This window comes from Plasmodium brasilianum, chromosome 14, assembly GCF_023973825.1.
Source record: "Plasmodium brasilianum strain Bolivian I chromosome 14, whole genome shotgun sequence".
NCBI lineage: Eukaryota > Apicomplexa > Aconoidasida > Haemosporida > Plasmodiidae > Plasmodium > Plasmodium brasilianum.
In genome coordinates this window covers 2,508,228-2,523,362 of record NC_090127.1, presented here as the reverse complement: position 1 = coordinate 2,523,362, position 15,135 = coordinate 2,508,228, and the positions used below count along the sequence as shown (strand labels likewise).

Sequence of the window (15,135 nt, the reverse complement as noted above, 5' to 3'; positions counted from 1 at the left end):
AATATGAATATGCAGCTAAAATGCGCTAAGCATTTAAATGTTCATAATAAAGATGTTTAAAAAACTGCAAATATTTCAAAATGAATTTTAATTAAAAAAAAATATATAATAAAATAAAAAAAAAAAATACACAGCTGAATTATCAACGTCCTCACCTGCGACTTCAGCAGGTTTTCACAATTTCGTATATATATTTCATATATATATATGTACATATATTTGTATATATATCCCCAAAAAGCACTGCCATTTTTTTTTTATTTTTTTTGCTGCAGCGCTTATATCCATTCAGTCGATTACCTAATAATGACAAGTGTGAATAGTCCACGTAATATTCACATGAATAAATCTTCCGAGCCACGAAGACACAATAAATATGGAAATATACCACTAACAGCAAAATATTATTAAAAATGGCTTTGTATCCTAAGCACTTAGATTGACTTTTTCATTTACCTCTTTCGTATGAAAGGATCTATTAAAATTAACCCACAATTTTGGGAAATTAGTTAGTTGTATTTTTTTTGAGATTTTTTTATCAGCATTATTGATATTATTTTGAAAAATATTGGTATCTCCTTTTTTCTGACTTGATAATAAATTTTCTGACCTGTTCAGGTGAAAATCGGATTTACATAACTGTTGAACAAAGTTTATTTGTTCATTAAATATTTTGTCAAAAAGGATATCATTGGCATTGTGTAGGTCTGAATTTTTTAATAAAATTAATTTTTTATAAATATCAAATGTGTTATTTTCGTTAAGATTCTTTTTATATTTTAAATTTGTATTTTTTTCTAGTGTATATTCCATTATTCCTTTATAAGCCTTTAAAAAAAAACGATCATCCTTGGCATATAACAGATAGTCATTATTACTATTACTACTATTATTACTACTGTCATTACTATTGTTATTACTACTGTTATTACTATTATTATTATTACTACTGTTATTACTATTATTATTATTATTACTACTGTTATTACTACTGTTATTACTATTATTATTATTGTTATTACTATTGTTATTACTATTGTTATTACTATTGTTATTACTATTGTTATTACTATTGTTATTACTATTATTATTATTATTACTACTACTATTACTATTACTATTACTATTACTATCTTTTTTTTTATTGTCAACCTTGTTATCTTCTATTAAGTACACTGTATCGTTGTCCTTCAAGTTATTTTGAATCGCTTTGCTCTTAGCAATGCATAAATTCCTGATGAAAATGTTAAGGTCGTCGAATAACGCACATTTTTCCGAGTTTTCATCGCTTTCGCCTGTTCCTTCTCTTTCATCCGACTCCCTTTTTTTCTTATCATTTACATTTTTCTTACTTTTCAATTCCACTCGATGCATCATCATCTCTTTTATTATGCTCATAACGTCATCCTCAACTTTTCTACAGAATTTACTTTTTTTACTTAAAGAATTCTTCTTCTTTTTCTTTCCCTTACTATGTAATACTTCTTTAACTGCATCCAAGATCACTCCCTTTGAGTTTTCCTTATCTACAGCGTGCTGGTCTTCGTTCACTACATCCTTTACCGCTTTCTTCTTTTTTTCGTGCACGTCCCTATTTTTAGGGTTATTATAGCTATCCCTTTGTTTTGTTTTACTTTTGGTGCTGTTGCTGGTGTTGTTGTTGTTGAAGCTGCTATTCATGCTGCTGCTATTTTTCTTGTTCTTCTTCTTTTCACTGTCTGGATGCTTATTTTCTTTCATATACGAAATCACAATATCGTGAAATGCGTCATTATTTATATCCCCTTTTTTTTCCTTATCACTCAGTTTGCTACAGTATTCCTGTATTGCCTCCCAAACTGTCATACTTGCATTGCAATTTTTTATTTTCAAGATTTCAACCACATGTATCATTTGTTCTTCTGTATACTTTTTTAAGTTGTTCCTTTCCTTTTTCAACTGTACATCACCCCTATCTTTACCCAAATTTATATCTTCTTTGTCATGGTCATCCTCATCATAGTCATCCTCCTCATCCTCCTCATCATAGTCAACATCGTCATCATCGTCGTCATCATCGTCGTCATCATCGTCGTCATAATCGTCATCATAATCGTCATCATAATCGTCATCATAATCATCATCGTCGTTATCCTCATCACCTATATCCTCTGGGTGCACCTCACCTCCTTTCTGTTTCCCCATCTTTTTCTTTACACCTTCACTCCCTCCTTTTTCCTCTGCTCTTGCTATTTTTTCTGTCTCTTTTTTTTTGCTAACTTTATTTATTTTTATTTTTTCCTCTTCCTCTTCAACGATTTTAGCATACGCCATTTTTTCATTTGCTGCTTTACTATCTGTTACTTTACCATTTGCGTGTTTCTCTTCCTTTCCTTTAATTTCCTTCTTTTCATCATCTTCATGGTCTCGACTCTTTTTACAATTCGTCAGATCATCTCTTAAAATTCCTTCTTCTTTTTTCTTCTCATTTTTAGAACTTTCTTCATAAAATTGTTTGGGAATAACATTACTACCATTTTTTACGTCTTGTCCATTATTTCTCTTTTCATCTAAAACTGTGTGGGTACCAGTACTTTTCCCCAGTTCTGTTACTGTTAATCCTTTTTTGCTTTTATCAAATAAATCATTGAAAAAGTTACCTAACCTGAGGGCCATTTTTGATGTTTTCTTTTTCTCTTCCTCATTTTCAATTCCTTTTACCTTATCCTTTCCACTGTTCGCTAATTTTTTTTCGATTTCTCCCTTATTATTATTATTAGTAGTTGTGGAAGCAGTAGTTAAACTACCATCTATAGTAATGGCACTATTTTGATTTTTTTTTTTTTGCTTCTTTGCATCCTTTTCACCCTCCATTATTTGTTTTTGTTGCTGATCATTCTTTTCATTCCGGTTAATGATCTCCTCCGATTTAGGTTTTTCCCTTTCATTAAGTTTTTCCTTTTCAATATTTTTCTTCTTCTCGTTAGCTTTTTTTTTTTCCATTTTCTTTTTCATTTTTTTCTTTTTTTCCTTATCATACCGCACATCCGTTATAAGAGGATAATTATCCGAAATTTCGTCCAGGTAATATGCATCCGCCTCATCACTGTTGTTTCTGTTTAAAAGTTCTTCGTTTTTGATGTTAAACGTACTGGAATTATTATTATTACAGGCATCAGGAGTAGTAGTACTGTCCTTATTGTAGGGAATATTCTGCAAGGAGCTTAAGTAATTCTTCTCCTTATTATAAGCACCCGTAGTTGAGGAAGAAGCTGCAGCAGTAGCTGCCCATGCGGATACATTAATGCTCGTGTCATCGTATTTTCCCAAATCTACGTTTAGAATATCTTCACTTTTTGTTTTTTTTTTTTTTTTTTTATTTTTATTTAGTATATTTGCCTTTTCGTTATCTAAATCATCAGTCGAAACAACACCCACATTTTTTACTACACTGGAAAACTTTTCCTCCGAATTCCATTTTTTTTTTTCTTCAACATTCTTTTCCTTTGTATCTTTTACATTTTTCATCTTTGAGTCCTTTCTTATATCCTCAACACTTTTGCTAACACCCTCTTTCGTTAACTCGGTGCTCTTTCCAGTCATCCCTTTTGCTAACTCTGCACTTTGGGATTTCCATTCATTGTAAATTTTATACTCTGTGTTGCTTGACGTAAATATATGAATACTTTCCATCTCTTCATTCCTTCCTTCGATTTTTTTTTTAATTTCCTTATTGTCATTCTTCGAATACTCCGTCTGGAAAACACTCGAGTTGGTGGTTCCCATGCATCCACCTACAGTTATAACATCTCCGGATGTAGAAGCTACTGCTATCGGAGCTACAGACGAAGAAGCGGCTGCTGTGGCAGCTAATGAAGTGGTAAGGCTTGGTTCTTCCTCTAACTTTTTGATTCCCTTCAACAGTGCACTACTAGCAGTTGTATCACCAGTAGTATCATTTTTTTTATCGGGCAATTTTTTAAAATAAAAATATAACAGATCATGATATATATGTTTGGGACCATGTATATCATCTTTAGAAAAACTATCAATAACATTTCCTAGCTCATGTAGATAAAAGCAATCTTCATTACCACATGATGAACTTTTTAAAAAGGATGAACAATATTTCGTAGTACCAAAAGAAGCTTTTAAAACTTTTCCATCTAATATCATACCATCAATAAAGTAAATAGCATTAATAGCTTCTTTTTCATTACTATATGTTATGTATGCACTAAAGGATGGACCATTATAGTGTGGATTATATGCCTGTGACTTGTTAATTATGATGTTTAATATCTGACCATATTTACCAAAATATTCATTTTTTTTTAAAATGTTCTTTTTTGCATATGCAGTAGTAATACCTATAACAAATACTAAATTTCTCTGTACAACTCTAATTCCTTTAATTATCTCTAACAGATTGTCATACTCATGAATATTATATATGTTCGAGTTTTTATATAAATCATATTTACACAATATAGTACTACTATTATTATTTTCATTTTTATTTTTATGCTGATTTTTCTGTTTTTTAATCAACTTTTCATGTGTTTCTCTATTATATATAAATTTCTTTTCATTATAACTTCTTCTACATGCTGGACATTTATTACTCATATGATCTCTTATATAATATAAACACCATAAACATATTTGATAACCACAATCACATGGATAAAAATTTCTGTCTGTTTCATCTAACACTTCTACACATAAAGGACATATAATATTATTTTTATCTTGTCCTTTTTCATTACTATCTTCCCCATTCTTCATTCCTGTTTCTCTTTCATCTATATAAATGTTTTTCTTTTCCTTTATTTTTATTCCTTTAAGTGTTTTATTACTTCTTTTTTTTTTTCTTTTTTCTTTTTCTACTTCGTCTAATTCGTCTAGTTCTTCTAGTTCTAGTTCTAGATCTTTTTCTATTACTTCTTCTTCTTGTAGTTGTTCTTCTTCTTCCTGTTCATCTATTTCTTGTTCATCTTCTTCTTGTGCTTCTTCCTCTTGTCCTTCTTCTTTTTCTTCTTCATATTTATCCTCTTTTTCGTCATACAGCTCTTCCAAGTAAACTGCATCATCGTCATGATCATATTTTCTTTCTCCAACCCCCATTTCATATACCTGTAATTCATCTCCTTCCTTTTCGCTGTTGTAGCTTCCACGCGGGTTACCCTTTCTTTCGCCTTTGTTGTTACTATTACGATTGACACTACTGTTGATACTACTATTGACACTACTATTGAAGCTACCATTGTTGTTACTCTTAGTCTTATTGTTGTTTTTAATATTACTATTAATGTTACTATTAACGTTGACGTTCATATTCATGTTGCTGTTGTTACTGTTAACACCACCAGTGGTGCTGTTCATCTTTCTGCTACTACTAGCACCTACCTCTTCCATCTTCTCATTCTTTTTGTAATAATACAAGCGATTAAACGTTCTTCTCAAGAACCTTTTGTCACTACCTCCCCCTCTCCTCATTTTCCTCCTTTCTTTCCATATATGTCTATATACATATATGTTTTATACATATATGGTACATGTGCTGATGATGTTATTATGTATTACGAGAATATACGTTATGCATATACATACACACCGCATAAGCTACATACCATTCAGATGCGGTAAATATACATATATATATGCATATATATATATATATATACATATATATATATAATGAACAAATGTTACCTATACATACTAATAATTCACGCTACCCATATGTTGTACACATGTACACATGTACGCATATACACATGTACACGTTTATACATATATATACACATACACTCTTTGTACATAGATACTTAACTACATGCTATTTATGCATACGTATTGAATATATATCGTAACGCCTTCGTAGTACACTATGTACTATTTTTTGCGTTACCAATAAAGCAGCGTTAACAAAAAAAAAAATAATATAATATAATCGTATATAAAATTATAGTACATAAATTAATAATGATATAAAATAATAAAAAAAAATATTAAGAAAAAATATTAAAAAAATATATTAAAAAAAATATTTATTAAAAAAAAATATTAAAAAAAATATTTATTAAAAAAAAATAACGAACGAGTAAAAATAAAAGGAAAAACTACCTCCTTTCGCTTTATTTACAATACATATACACTTGAACGTTAACTCTATATGTACTGTTTTATATCCTCTTCCTTTTCTTGTATATTTTCTCATTATATACTCCTTTTGTTATATCTTTCTTTCCTTTAACATTTATATTATTATATTAAAAAAAAAAAGAAAAAAAAGTGGAAACGCAGAAGTTGGAGCAGTTTTGAATTACAAAACTCAGAAAAAAGAATAAGGAAAAAAAAAAAAAATTAATAAAAATAAGAAAAATAAGAAAAGTAAGCAAAGTAAGAAAAGTAAGAAAAGTAAGAAAAGTAAGAAAATTATGAAAATTATGAAAAGTAAGAAAATTATAAAAATTATAAAAATTATGAAAATTATAAAAATTATGAAAATTATGAAAAATAAGAAAATTACAAGTTGGAAAAAAAGGCAAAATAAAAAAAGAAAAAGGAAAATGCTGCGATTTTCATATTTAATTATATTAATATTATATTTATTACATATATTAACGATTTTCACAAAAATGTATTTTTATGCAAAATTACGAAATGAAAAAATTAATATACTTGTGAAGAATTAAGAGATTAAATAAACGCGAGATAAAATATTTATAAGGAAATAAAAATTACTTCAGATTATTTCTCCTTATGAATATTATGTATTATATATATATATATATATGCATATGTATTATGAATGTATATGTATACATGTATATGCACAGTCACTGTAAAAGTGAAATAAGCTTATTCCTTTTTTAGACTTAAAAGAAGCAATTTCGCCGAAGGTTTTTTCTCATTCAAGGGAAAAAAAAAGGCATGCCAAGGGCACATTTTTTTTCCTTTATTTTTTCTTCTATTTTTCTCTTTATTTTTTTACGCTTCTCTTCCCTTCGTTTTATTTTATTCCTTTTATACTGTTTTACGTGTTTGACTTGTTCATTTTGTATATTTTGTATTATTTTGTATATTTTGTTAATATTTTCTGTATCTTGTTTTATTTTGTATATCTTGTATTATTTTGTATATCTTGTATTATTTTGTTTATTTTGTATTATTTTGTTTATTTTGTATGTTTATTCTTTTCCTTTTAATTTGTAGAAGCAAATGTACATTTTTACCAACTTTATATATATATAGGCGTACTGTCAAAACACAGTTATGTATGGCATTATAATATTAAAAGAGAAAAAAAAAAAAAAAATAAGAAAATAAAGAAAATAAAAAAATAAGAAAAAAAAGAAAATAAAAAAATAAGAAAAAAAAATAAGAAAAAGAAGGAAAAAACGAAATAGTCTTAAGAGATACAAATTTCAGATAATTATATAATATCCTCCCAAATAAAAAAATACTATTTTCCCAATTTTTGGAAATATCTTAAAAGGATATGTTATGCGTTACATAAATTGTTATAGGATTGTTTTGAAAGAAGAGAGTACTGTTTCTTATTCAATTATGTGGAAAAGGTTTTAGGTAAAAATCGACCTTAAGTAGTACACACAATGTACATGGTTTATTTGGATATATAACTTTTATACATGTATGTATTTTATGTACGTATATATGTACATATGTATGTACGTATTCATGTATGTTTGTACGTTTGCAAGAAACGTGCAATGACAACATTCGTGCATCCCCGCTTTCAAACGAAGAAATAAACGATTTACTTTTGCACACATTTTTATGTGTCTTTCTTTCGTATTCCATATGGAGAGCAAAACAAAATGAGCTAAAGAAGCAAATGTAACATACTTATAATTCGAAAATCGTAGTTAAATATAGCACATTTATGTATGATGTTGTTATTCTATATTTACGTTATTGGCTCTCTCTTTTCTCTCATTATAACATGAAAATAGAAATTTCTCATTTTTCCTAACAAATAATGCCAAGTTAAAAAAAAGGAAGGAGTGGAGAAAAATGAAAAACGGGAGAGGTAGACAAACAAAAATATGCACGTGCATATCGACATACCAATTTTCGTCGCTTTTTAAACGAACTACATATTTTACTTCTCCAAAAAAACATAAAAAAAACACTTTTACAAATTTTGATTATTCTTCTTTCATTTTTTATTGCGTGTACATATTTATTTATGCATTGTACAGAATTTCTCTTTTATTCAAAGGATAATGATATTTTACTGCTCAAAAATATTTAAACTTTCATTTTTTGAATACAAAATAGACACCTCTTAAATATAATACACCCTTTGGGTATTCTACACTTTTAATTGTTTAAGATACATGGAAAATACAAAAATGCGAAAAATCATACGTTTTATAATTATAAAAATTAATAGGGAAACATACGTATAAATATACTTATATATATATATATATTTTTATTTTTATTTTTTTTTATTTATTTATTAGATACATATTTATGTACATGTAAATATTTTTTCTTTTAAGAAAAAATCAGAACAGGAAAGGTTTTTTTTAAATCGTTTACAAAGCACAAATTAAATAGGAGAAAGATTATACGCAATTATATTCAATTAATTGGGTGTTTTATTTTATTATATTTTATTTTTTCTTTTTTAAATCTTAATGATGTAAAAATAAGAACAAATAATAATTTGTGAGAGCAGGTGTCACCTGTTAAAACCCCTCTTTTTAAGAATAAAACGTTCCAACTATATTTCGATCATTTATATTATTACGCTCTTTTTTGTGCATACTGATAATTAACAGTGTAATTTGTTCGAAAATACTTGCGATTCTTTGCTACACGTTTTGCATATTTTTTCCAACATTTTTTACTAATTTTTTTGCTTCATTTTTTGTAATCACTTTTTTTTTTTTTTTTTTTGTAAATTTGAATTTTAGTTATATACACCTTATTTTCGTTATTTTTTTAATATTTTTTTTTCATGCATCCTACTTTTTGAATTTTGTTTTTACTTTTCTGCTGCTAAGTCATTTTGTCTCCTAGAAAAGATATGTGTACCCATGTATATATGCACATGTACAGGTGTGTACGAAAATATGAACAGTGCAGGTAAATGTGAAAATATGAACAGTACGGGTGTGTGTGAAAATATGAACAGTACGGGTGTGTGTGAAAATATGAACAGAACATGTGAATGTGTAAATATGTACTGTACATGCGAATTTATAAGCATTGTGCAAATGCTAGAATTAAAGCAAACATCCATTCCCTAACAACTCGTCTGCTGAATTATGAAAAGGTAATATTCCCTCTACTATTTTTCCAGTGTATTATGCAAAGATGATGCTTAAATTTTAAACCTTCCTAGTACAAGTTTTTCAAGTTCCAATTTTTTTTTTTTTTTTTTTTTTTTTTTATAACGATATTTGAACAAAGAAGTTTATTATATACTTTATTACAATTTAAAAGGAAAAAAAAAAGAGGCAAAGTATTAGTTCAAGGTAGCAAAAACACTCACGCCTAAATGCACGTATTCAGAATGAATGCAAACAAATAATTATCAAAAATAAAATGAACATGACAATATAAATTTTAAAATCATAAATGGAAATAGCAGTATAAGTGGTAAAAGTAGCAATAAGCAGCACAAGGAACAGCAAGTAGCCTTAATTGCGAAATTTAGCGGCACAGCAAAAAAAAAAAAAAAAAAATATATATATATATACACATATATATATATATATACACACATATATATATACATAATATATATTTACATACATATATATTTACATATATACACACACACATATATATATACATATATACCCATTTACATATACGCATATATACAAAACAACAAAAAGGAAGAAAAAATATATCAACCCTTGTGCAGGCAAAGTGGCATTTTCGCATGCACTTGTTCATGCATAGCACCCAGATTAAAAAAAGCAACAAAAAGGAAAAACAGGCAGAGAGAAAGAAAAAGGGATAGAATAATAAAATGCTACCTTTACATGAAAAAACATTAAATGGAAAAACAAGAAAATATAAAAATTTAACACATTCAAATGACAACAAATGTTCGAAGTCTTTTTTTACAAATGATAAAACTAGAAATGTATATAAAGAAAACATAAAAAGAGATTATAGAAAGAGTCGAGCAACATTAGACGCAACATGTGCTATTGCGCCAGGAGAAGAAATGGAAGATGAGGTGGAGGAAAAAGAAGATTTAAAAGTTATAAAGTTCTTAAAAATATATATTAACAAATCAGCAAAGCAAAGGATATTAATTAATACAATAATTCTCTTCTTATTTTTATTGATAGTATATATATCATTCCTACGCATTGACAATATAAGGACTGTTTATTTAATTGGGCTAGCACTTTACAGCATATACTTTTTACTTTTTTCCCTTTATATGTTGAGTACAATATTAAATGATGAATACGAAGTTTATAATACAGTAAAAAGAGACGACCTTATGAGTGATAACATAACACATGAAAGACAGTTAAACATTTTAAATAAAAATGAAGTAGCGAATTCACAACAAATGAACAGACATGGAAACGCCTTAAGCCATGGGTATGGGGCAAGTATCCCCCTTAAGGATAGTCAGTACAGGATCAAGCATAAATTAGAAGAGAAAAATTATACAAAAGGCAGGGACGCAGTGGAAGGAACAAATCCCAGTAGTCCGGTGAAAGGAAGTGCACATGAGCAGGGTATTCCTACCAATAGGAGTAGCTACAGAAGTATCAGCATGAGTGAAAATGGAAATGACAAAAAAAAAAGCCCACATGGTAAAAATATCGTGGAGGTTCGTAAGGGGGGAAATACCAAAAGGGCAGGGGCATGTAACGAGGGTGTAGGGGAAAGTAACGAGGACAGTGAGGCTTTCGAAGGATACGATATGTTCACCTTTGATAGCATAGCAAAGCCAATAAGAGAAGGAGCAGAAGGATTTTTTGCTGTTCAGTATAATTCAATATTTAGAATTTCCTTACTTTTTAGTCTATTAATATTCCTCTTATATATTATGAGAGGAGATTATACAAAACTACCACAGGAGAAGAGTGTAAGAATGAAACATGTTAGTGATAAGTCTGTTGTCATATCACCATGTGCATATGGTCTTATAACAGCTGTGTCTTTTTTATTAGGGGCTATTTGTAGCTCAATAGCAGGATATAATGGAATATATGTTGCTGTTAGAGCTAATGTGAAAGTAGCTAAAGCTGCAACCTATTCATATAATAAAGCATTAATTACATGTTTTAGAAGTGGTGCAGTAAGTGCAATTGTGAATGTATCCTTAGCTATTTTAGGTATCTGTATATTACTACTGTTCGTAAGCGTGTTGTATCCTTCATTGGCCTTTACGAAACATCCTTTATTAATAGTAGGGTACGGGTTTGGAGCTTCTTTAGTTGCAATGTTATATCAGTTAGCTGGTGGTATATATACTAAAGCAGCAGATATAGGTGCAGATTTGGTTGGGAAGATAGAAAGACATATACCTGAAGATGATGCAAGAAATCCTGCAGTTATAGCCGACCTAGTAGGTGATAATGTAGGAGATTGTGCAGGTCAATGTGCAGATTTATTTGAATCGATATCTGCTGAAATTATTGCTTCTATGATTTTAGGAGGGAATTTATGTGTTAATGGTATAATATCTGAAAAAAGTGCTAGCTATTTTGTTCTATTCCCCTTATTTGTTCATTCCATGGATTTACTTGTTTCTACCATAGGTGTTTATTTAGTATATACAAGCAGTAATGATGAATGGAATGGCTCCAAAAGAAATAGGGAAGCTTATTACAAAGGGGCTAATGAAAAAATAGAGAAGGTGGAAAAAGCGAAGAAAGCGGACAAGGCGGAGTATGGGAAGAAGCACACTTACAGCAGTAATGACATAAAAACATGTTTTTATGAAAAATCTAGGGCTACTAAAAATATGAACAGTAAAGAAGTAGATTTACTGCTGTGTGAAAATTATGCGGACGATCATGATCATTATGATCAATTTGATTATAATTATGAGTATGATGATAAAATAAAATCAGAAAATTTAGAAAGCCCTTTAAAAGTTATGCTTAAAGCATACTTTTTTATATGCTTACTTTCCATTACAGGATTTTCGCTTTTATGTAGAATTCTTTTTTCATTAGATGAAGAGAGGGGGAAAAACTATACATGGGCATATTTTTCCTTATGTGGATTAGTTGGTATGACTTGTTCATATTTATTTGTTATCTTGACAAGATACTACACAGACTATTCATATCCAAAGGTAAAAAAAATAGCACATGCCTCTTTGAGTGGACCTGCCACAAATATAATAGCAGGTTTGTACGTAGGTTTAGAGTCTACCTTTTTTCCTGTAATCGTTATTTCAATATCTCTATTGTTGTCATATTATTTAGGTATAAAAGGAAATATAACAGGAGATAGTGGTGTTATAAATGGGTTATATGGTACATCTGTTGCTACAATGGGTATGTTATCAACGGCTGTATTTATTTTAAGTATGTCTAATTTTGGCCCGATAGCTGACAATGCAGGAGGAATCGTAGAGATGTCTAAACAACCAGAATATGTTCGTATTATAACAGACAAACTAGATGCTGTTGGAAATGTAACTAAAGCTAATACTAAAGGTTTTAGTGTAGGGTCTGCTGCACTTGCATGTTTTCTACTCTTTTCTGCTTTTTTAAGTGAAGTATCTATATATTCAAAAACGCCACTTCAGACTGTTGACATTGCAATACCGGAGGTGTTCATAGGTGGGATTTTAGGTTCTGTTGTTGTTTTTCTTTTTGCAGCATGGTCCTTAGATGCTGTAGGTAATACTGCTGAAGAAGTATTGAATGAAGTACGACGACAATTTAATGAACACCCAGGTATTCTAACATATAAAGAAAAACCTGACTACCATACTTGTGTAGCTATAATAAGTAGAAGAGCATTATCAGAAACAGTAAAACCTGGACTTCTAGGAATTTTTGCTCCAATAATTGTTGGTATGTTGTTTAAATATATTGGTTTCTTACAAAATAATCAACTCCTAGGTGCACAAGTTATTGCCTCTTTTATTATGTTTTCCACATCCACTGGTATCCTCATGGCCCTATTTTTAAATAATGCCGGTGGTGCATGGGATAATGCCAAAAAGTATATTGAATCAGGTTTTTACGGGGGGAAAAATAGTCCTGCGCATGTTTCCAGTGTCATAGGAGATACTGTAGGAGATCCTTGCAAAGACACCGCTGGACCTTCAATCCATGTTCTCATCAAGCTCATATCGACCATAACAATGGTAATAATTTGACAACATCAAGTAAAGATGCGCTGATGTGCACAAGTGTGGATGTATGCTTCCGCGAATATGCGTACGTATATATGCTTCCATGTATGTATGCACAAATAAGCAAATGCTTTTACTGTATGTAAAAGATGCATTTCCTTTACATTTATATATTTCCTGTTTCATTTTATTTTATCTTCCCCCTTCCTTTAGGTGATGACTCCGTTAATTGCATCGACCGCGACAGAGTAATTTTAGAGCCTAATCCCTCTTTTCATTTTAGTTGTTTGATTTTTTTCTTTTGATAAAGATTAAGGTAAGCAAGTTTTTTAGTATTCACTAAATTTTTTTAACTTTGTCTATTTATTATATTATCCGCCAAATAAAAAAAAAAAAAAAAATTCAAGACAGTACAAAAACGTTATCAACTTTTTGCAAATAAACAATTTGTTTTGTTATATATGTTCATTTTGTACAACGATATCTATATATGTACTTATGTGTATATGTCAAAGTGTACATTTCAACTTTTCTAATTTTTGTTTAGCTTTGCGCATCATTATTAGTGGGTATTATGAACAAGGATACCTGAAAATATGTATAATTTTTTTTTTTTTTTTTTTGAATTCTTCTTACGTTAGTTTGCAAAAATGAAAACAGTATAACCGATTCATGCTATTCATTTCGTTGTTTCCGTAGAAATTATGTTATAATGCGGTTTGATCATTGCCATATTATGTCATAGTACAATATACTGCATTATAGAACATTGTATTGTATTATTCTATCACATCATACTGCTTTATTCTACATTATAATATACTATATGCATGATGTATGCATTTTTTTATTTTGTTTTTTTGTTCCCTCAAATCAACCTCAGCACTTAAGGCAAACAATTAACTTTTGATTGTAATATTTTCTTACTAAATGAATGATGCATAAATAGTTGTATACAATTTATGACAAATTACACCCTTCTTATGCATGCTCATATGACACCAGGTGATATATCAATGAAATGGTAACATGGTGGAGTTACATGAAATATATTATTATTTTCATTTTGTTTCTTACTGTTTTGCCAGAAATGAGGTATACAGTTTCAGATTAATATGTGCCAATAAGGCAAATGAAAAAGCAGCAATTGTAGCATTAATAAATTTTTTTTTATATTTTCTGAACAAGTCAGAATAAGAATGTACATAATTTTTTTTTTTATGCATATTCATTGGCGAATATATATAAAGTTATTTCCCTTATGTGCTAAAATTGGAAATATGTTTTAAGCGAAGAATTTTTTTTTCTTTTTTTTCTTTTTTTTTTTTTTCTTTTTTCCTCATTCCCCATTTTCCACACAAAAAATATAATGATTTAATAATTAGGAATAAAACCTAAGTATATAAACATAAATAAGTGTATTAATAATAACATTGCTTGTTCAGGTAAAACATAAATGTGCTTATATGTCTCATTTTATTTTTTATTTTTTTTCACATGACCTATTCAGGCAGTGGTACAATTTAATGAAATCACTAAATTGATAATAATATGGAACTAAACATTTCATTATATTATTTCTTCCATTGTATTGTAGTTATAGCCCCTGTATATATATTTTTTTTTTTTTTTGTACACTATTCTTTTCAATTAATAAAATTTTAAGATAATACGAAACAAAATTTTCATATGTTCAGTTATAGCTTAATTTTTTTGGTTATCCCTTTTACCATAAAAACGATGTATCGTGCAACGTAACTACTGCATTCGACAAGTACGTGTATCGGAAATGTAAACCCTGTGTAAGATTATAACTGTTA

General features: G+C 29.0%; 2 protein-coding genes across 2 annotated transcripts; one reads left to right on the top strand and one right to left on the bottom strand.

Annotated features, from left to right (window-relative positions):
• Positions 1-426: 426 nt before the first annotated feature.
• Positions 427-5,478, bottom strand: MKS88_005742 (CCR4-NOT transcription complex subunit 4; the record flags this gene model as incomplete). The annotated part of the gene is made up of 1 exon (XM_067219032.1): positions 427-5,478. The coding sequence occupies one exon, from the start codon at positions 5,476-5,478 to the stop codon at positions 427-429; it is 5,052 nt and encodes a 1,683-aa protein (XP_067070948.1).
• A 4,522-nt stretch (positions 5,479-10,000) lies between these two features.
• MKS88_005741 (V-type K -independent H -translocating inorganic pyrophosphatase) lies at positions 10,001-13,567 on the top strand (the record flags this gene model as incomplete). Its single annotated transcript, XM_067219031.1, has 2 exons — positions 10,001-13,327; positions 13,529-13,567. 2 exons carry the CDS (start codon positions 10,001-10,003, stop codon positions 13,565-13,567), a joined length of 3,366 nt encoding a protein of 1,121 aa, XP_067070947.1.
• Positions 13,568-15,135: the final 1,568 nt, after the last annotated feature.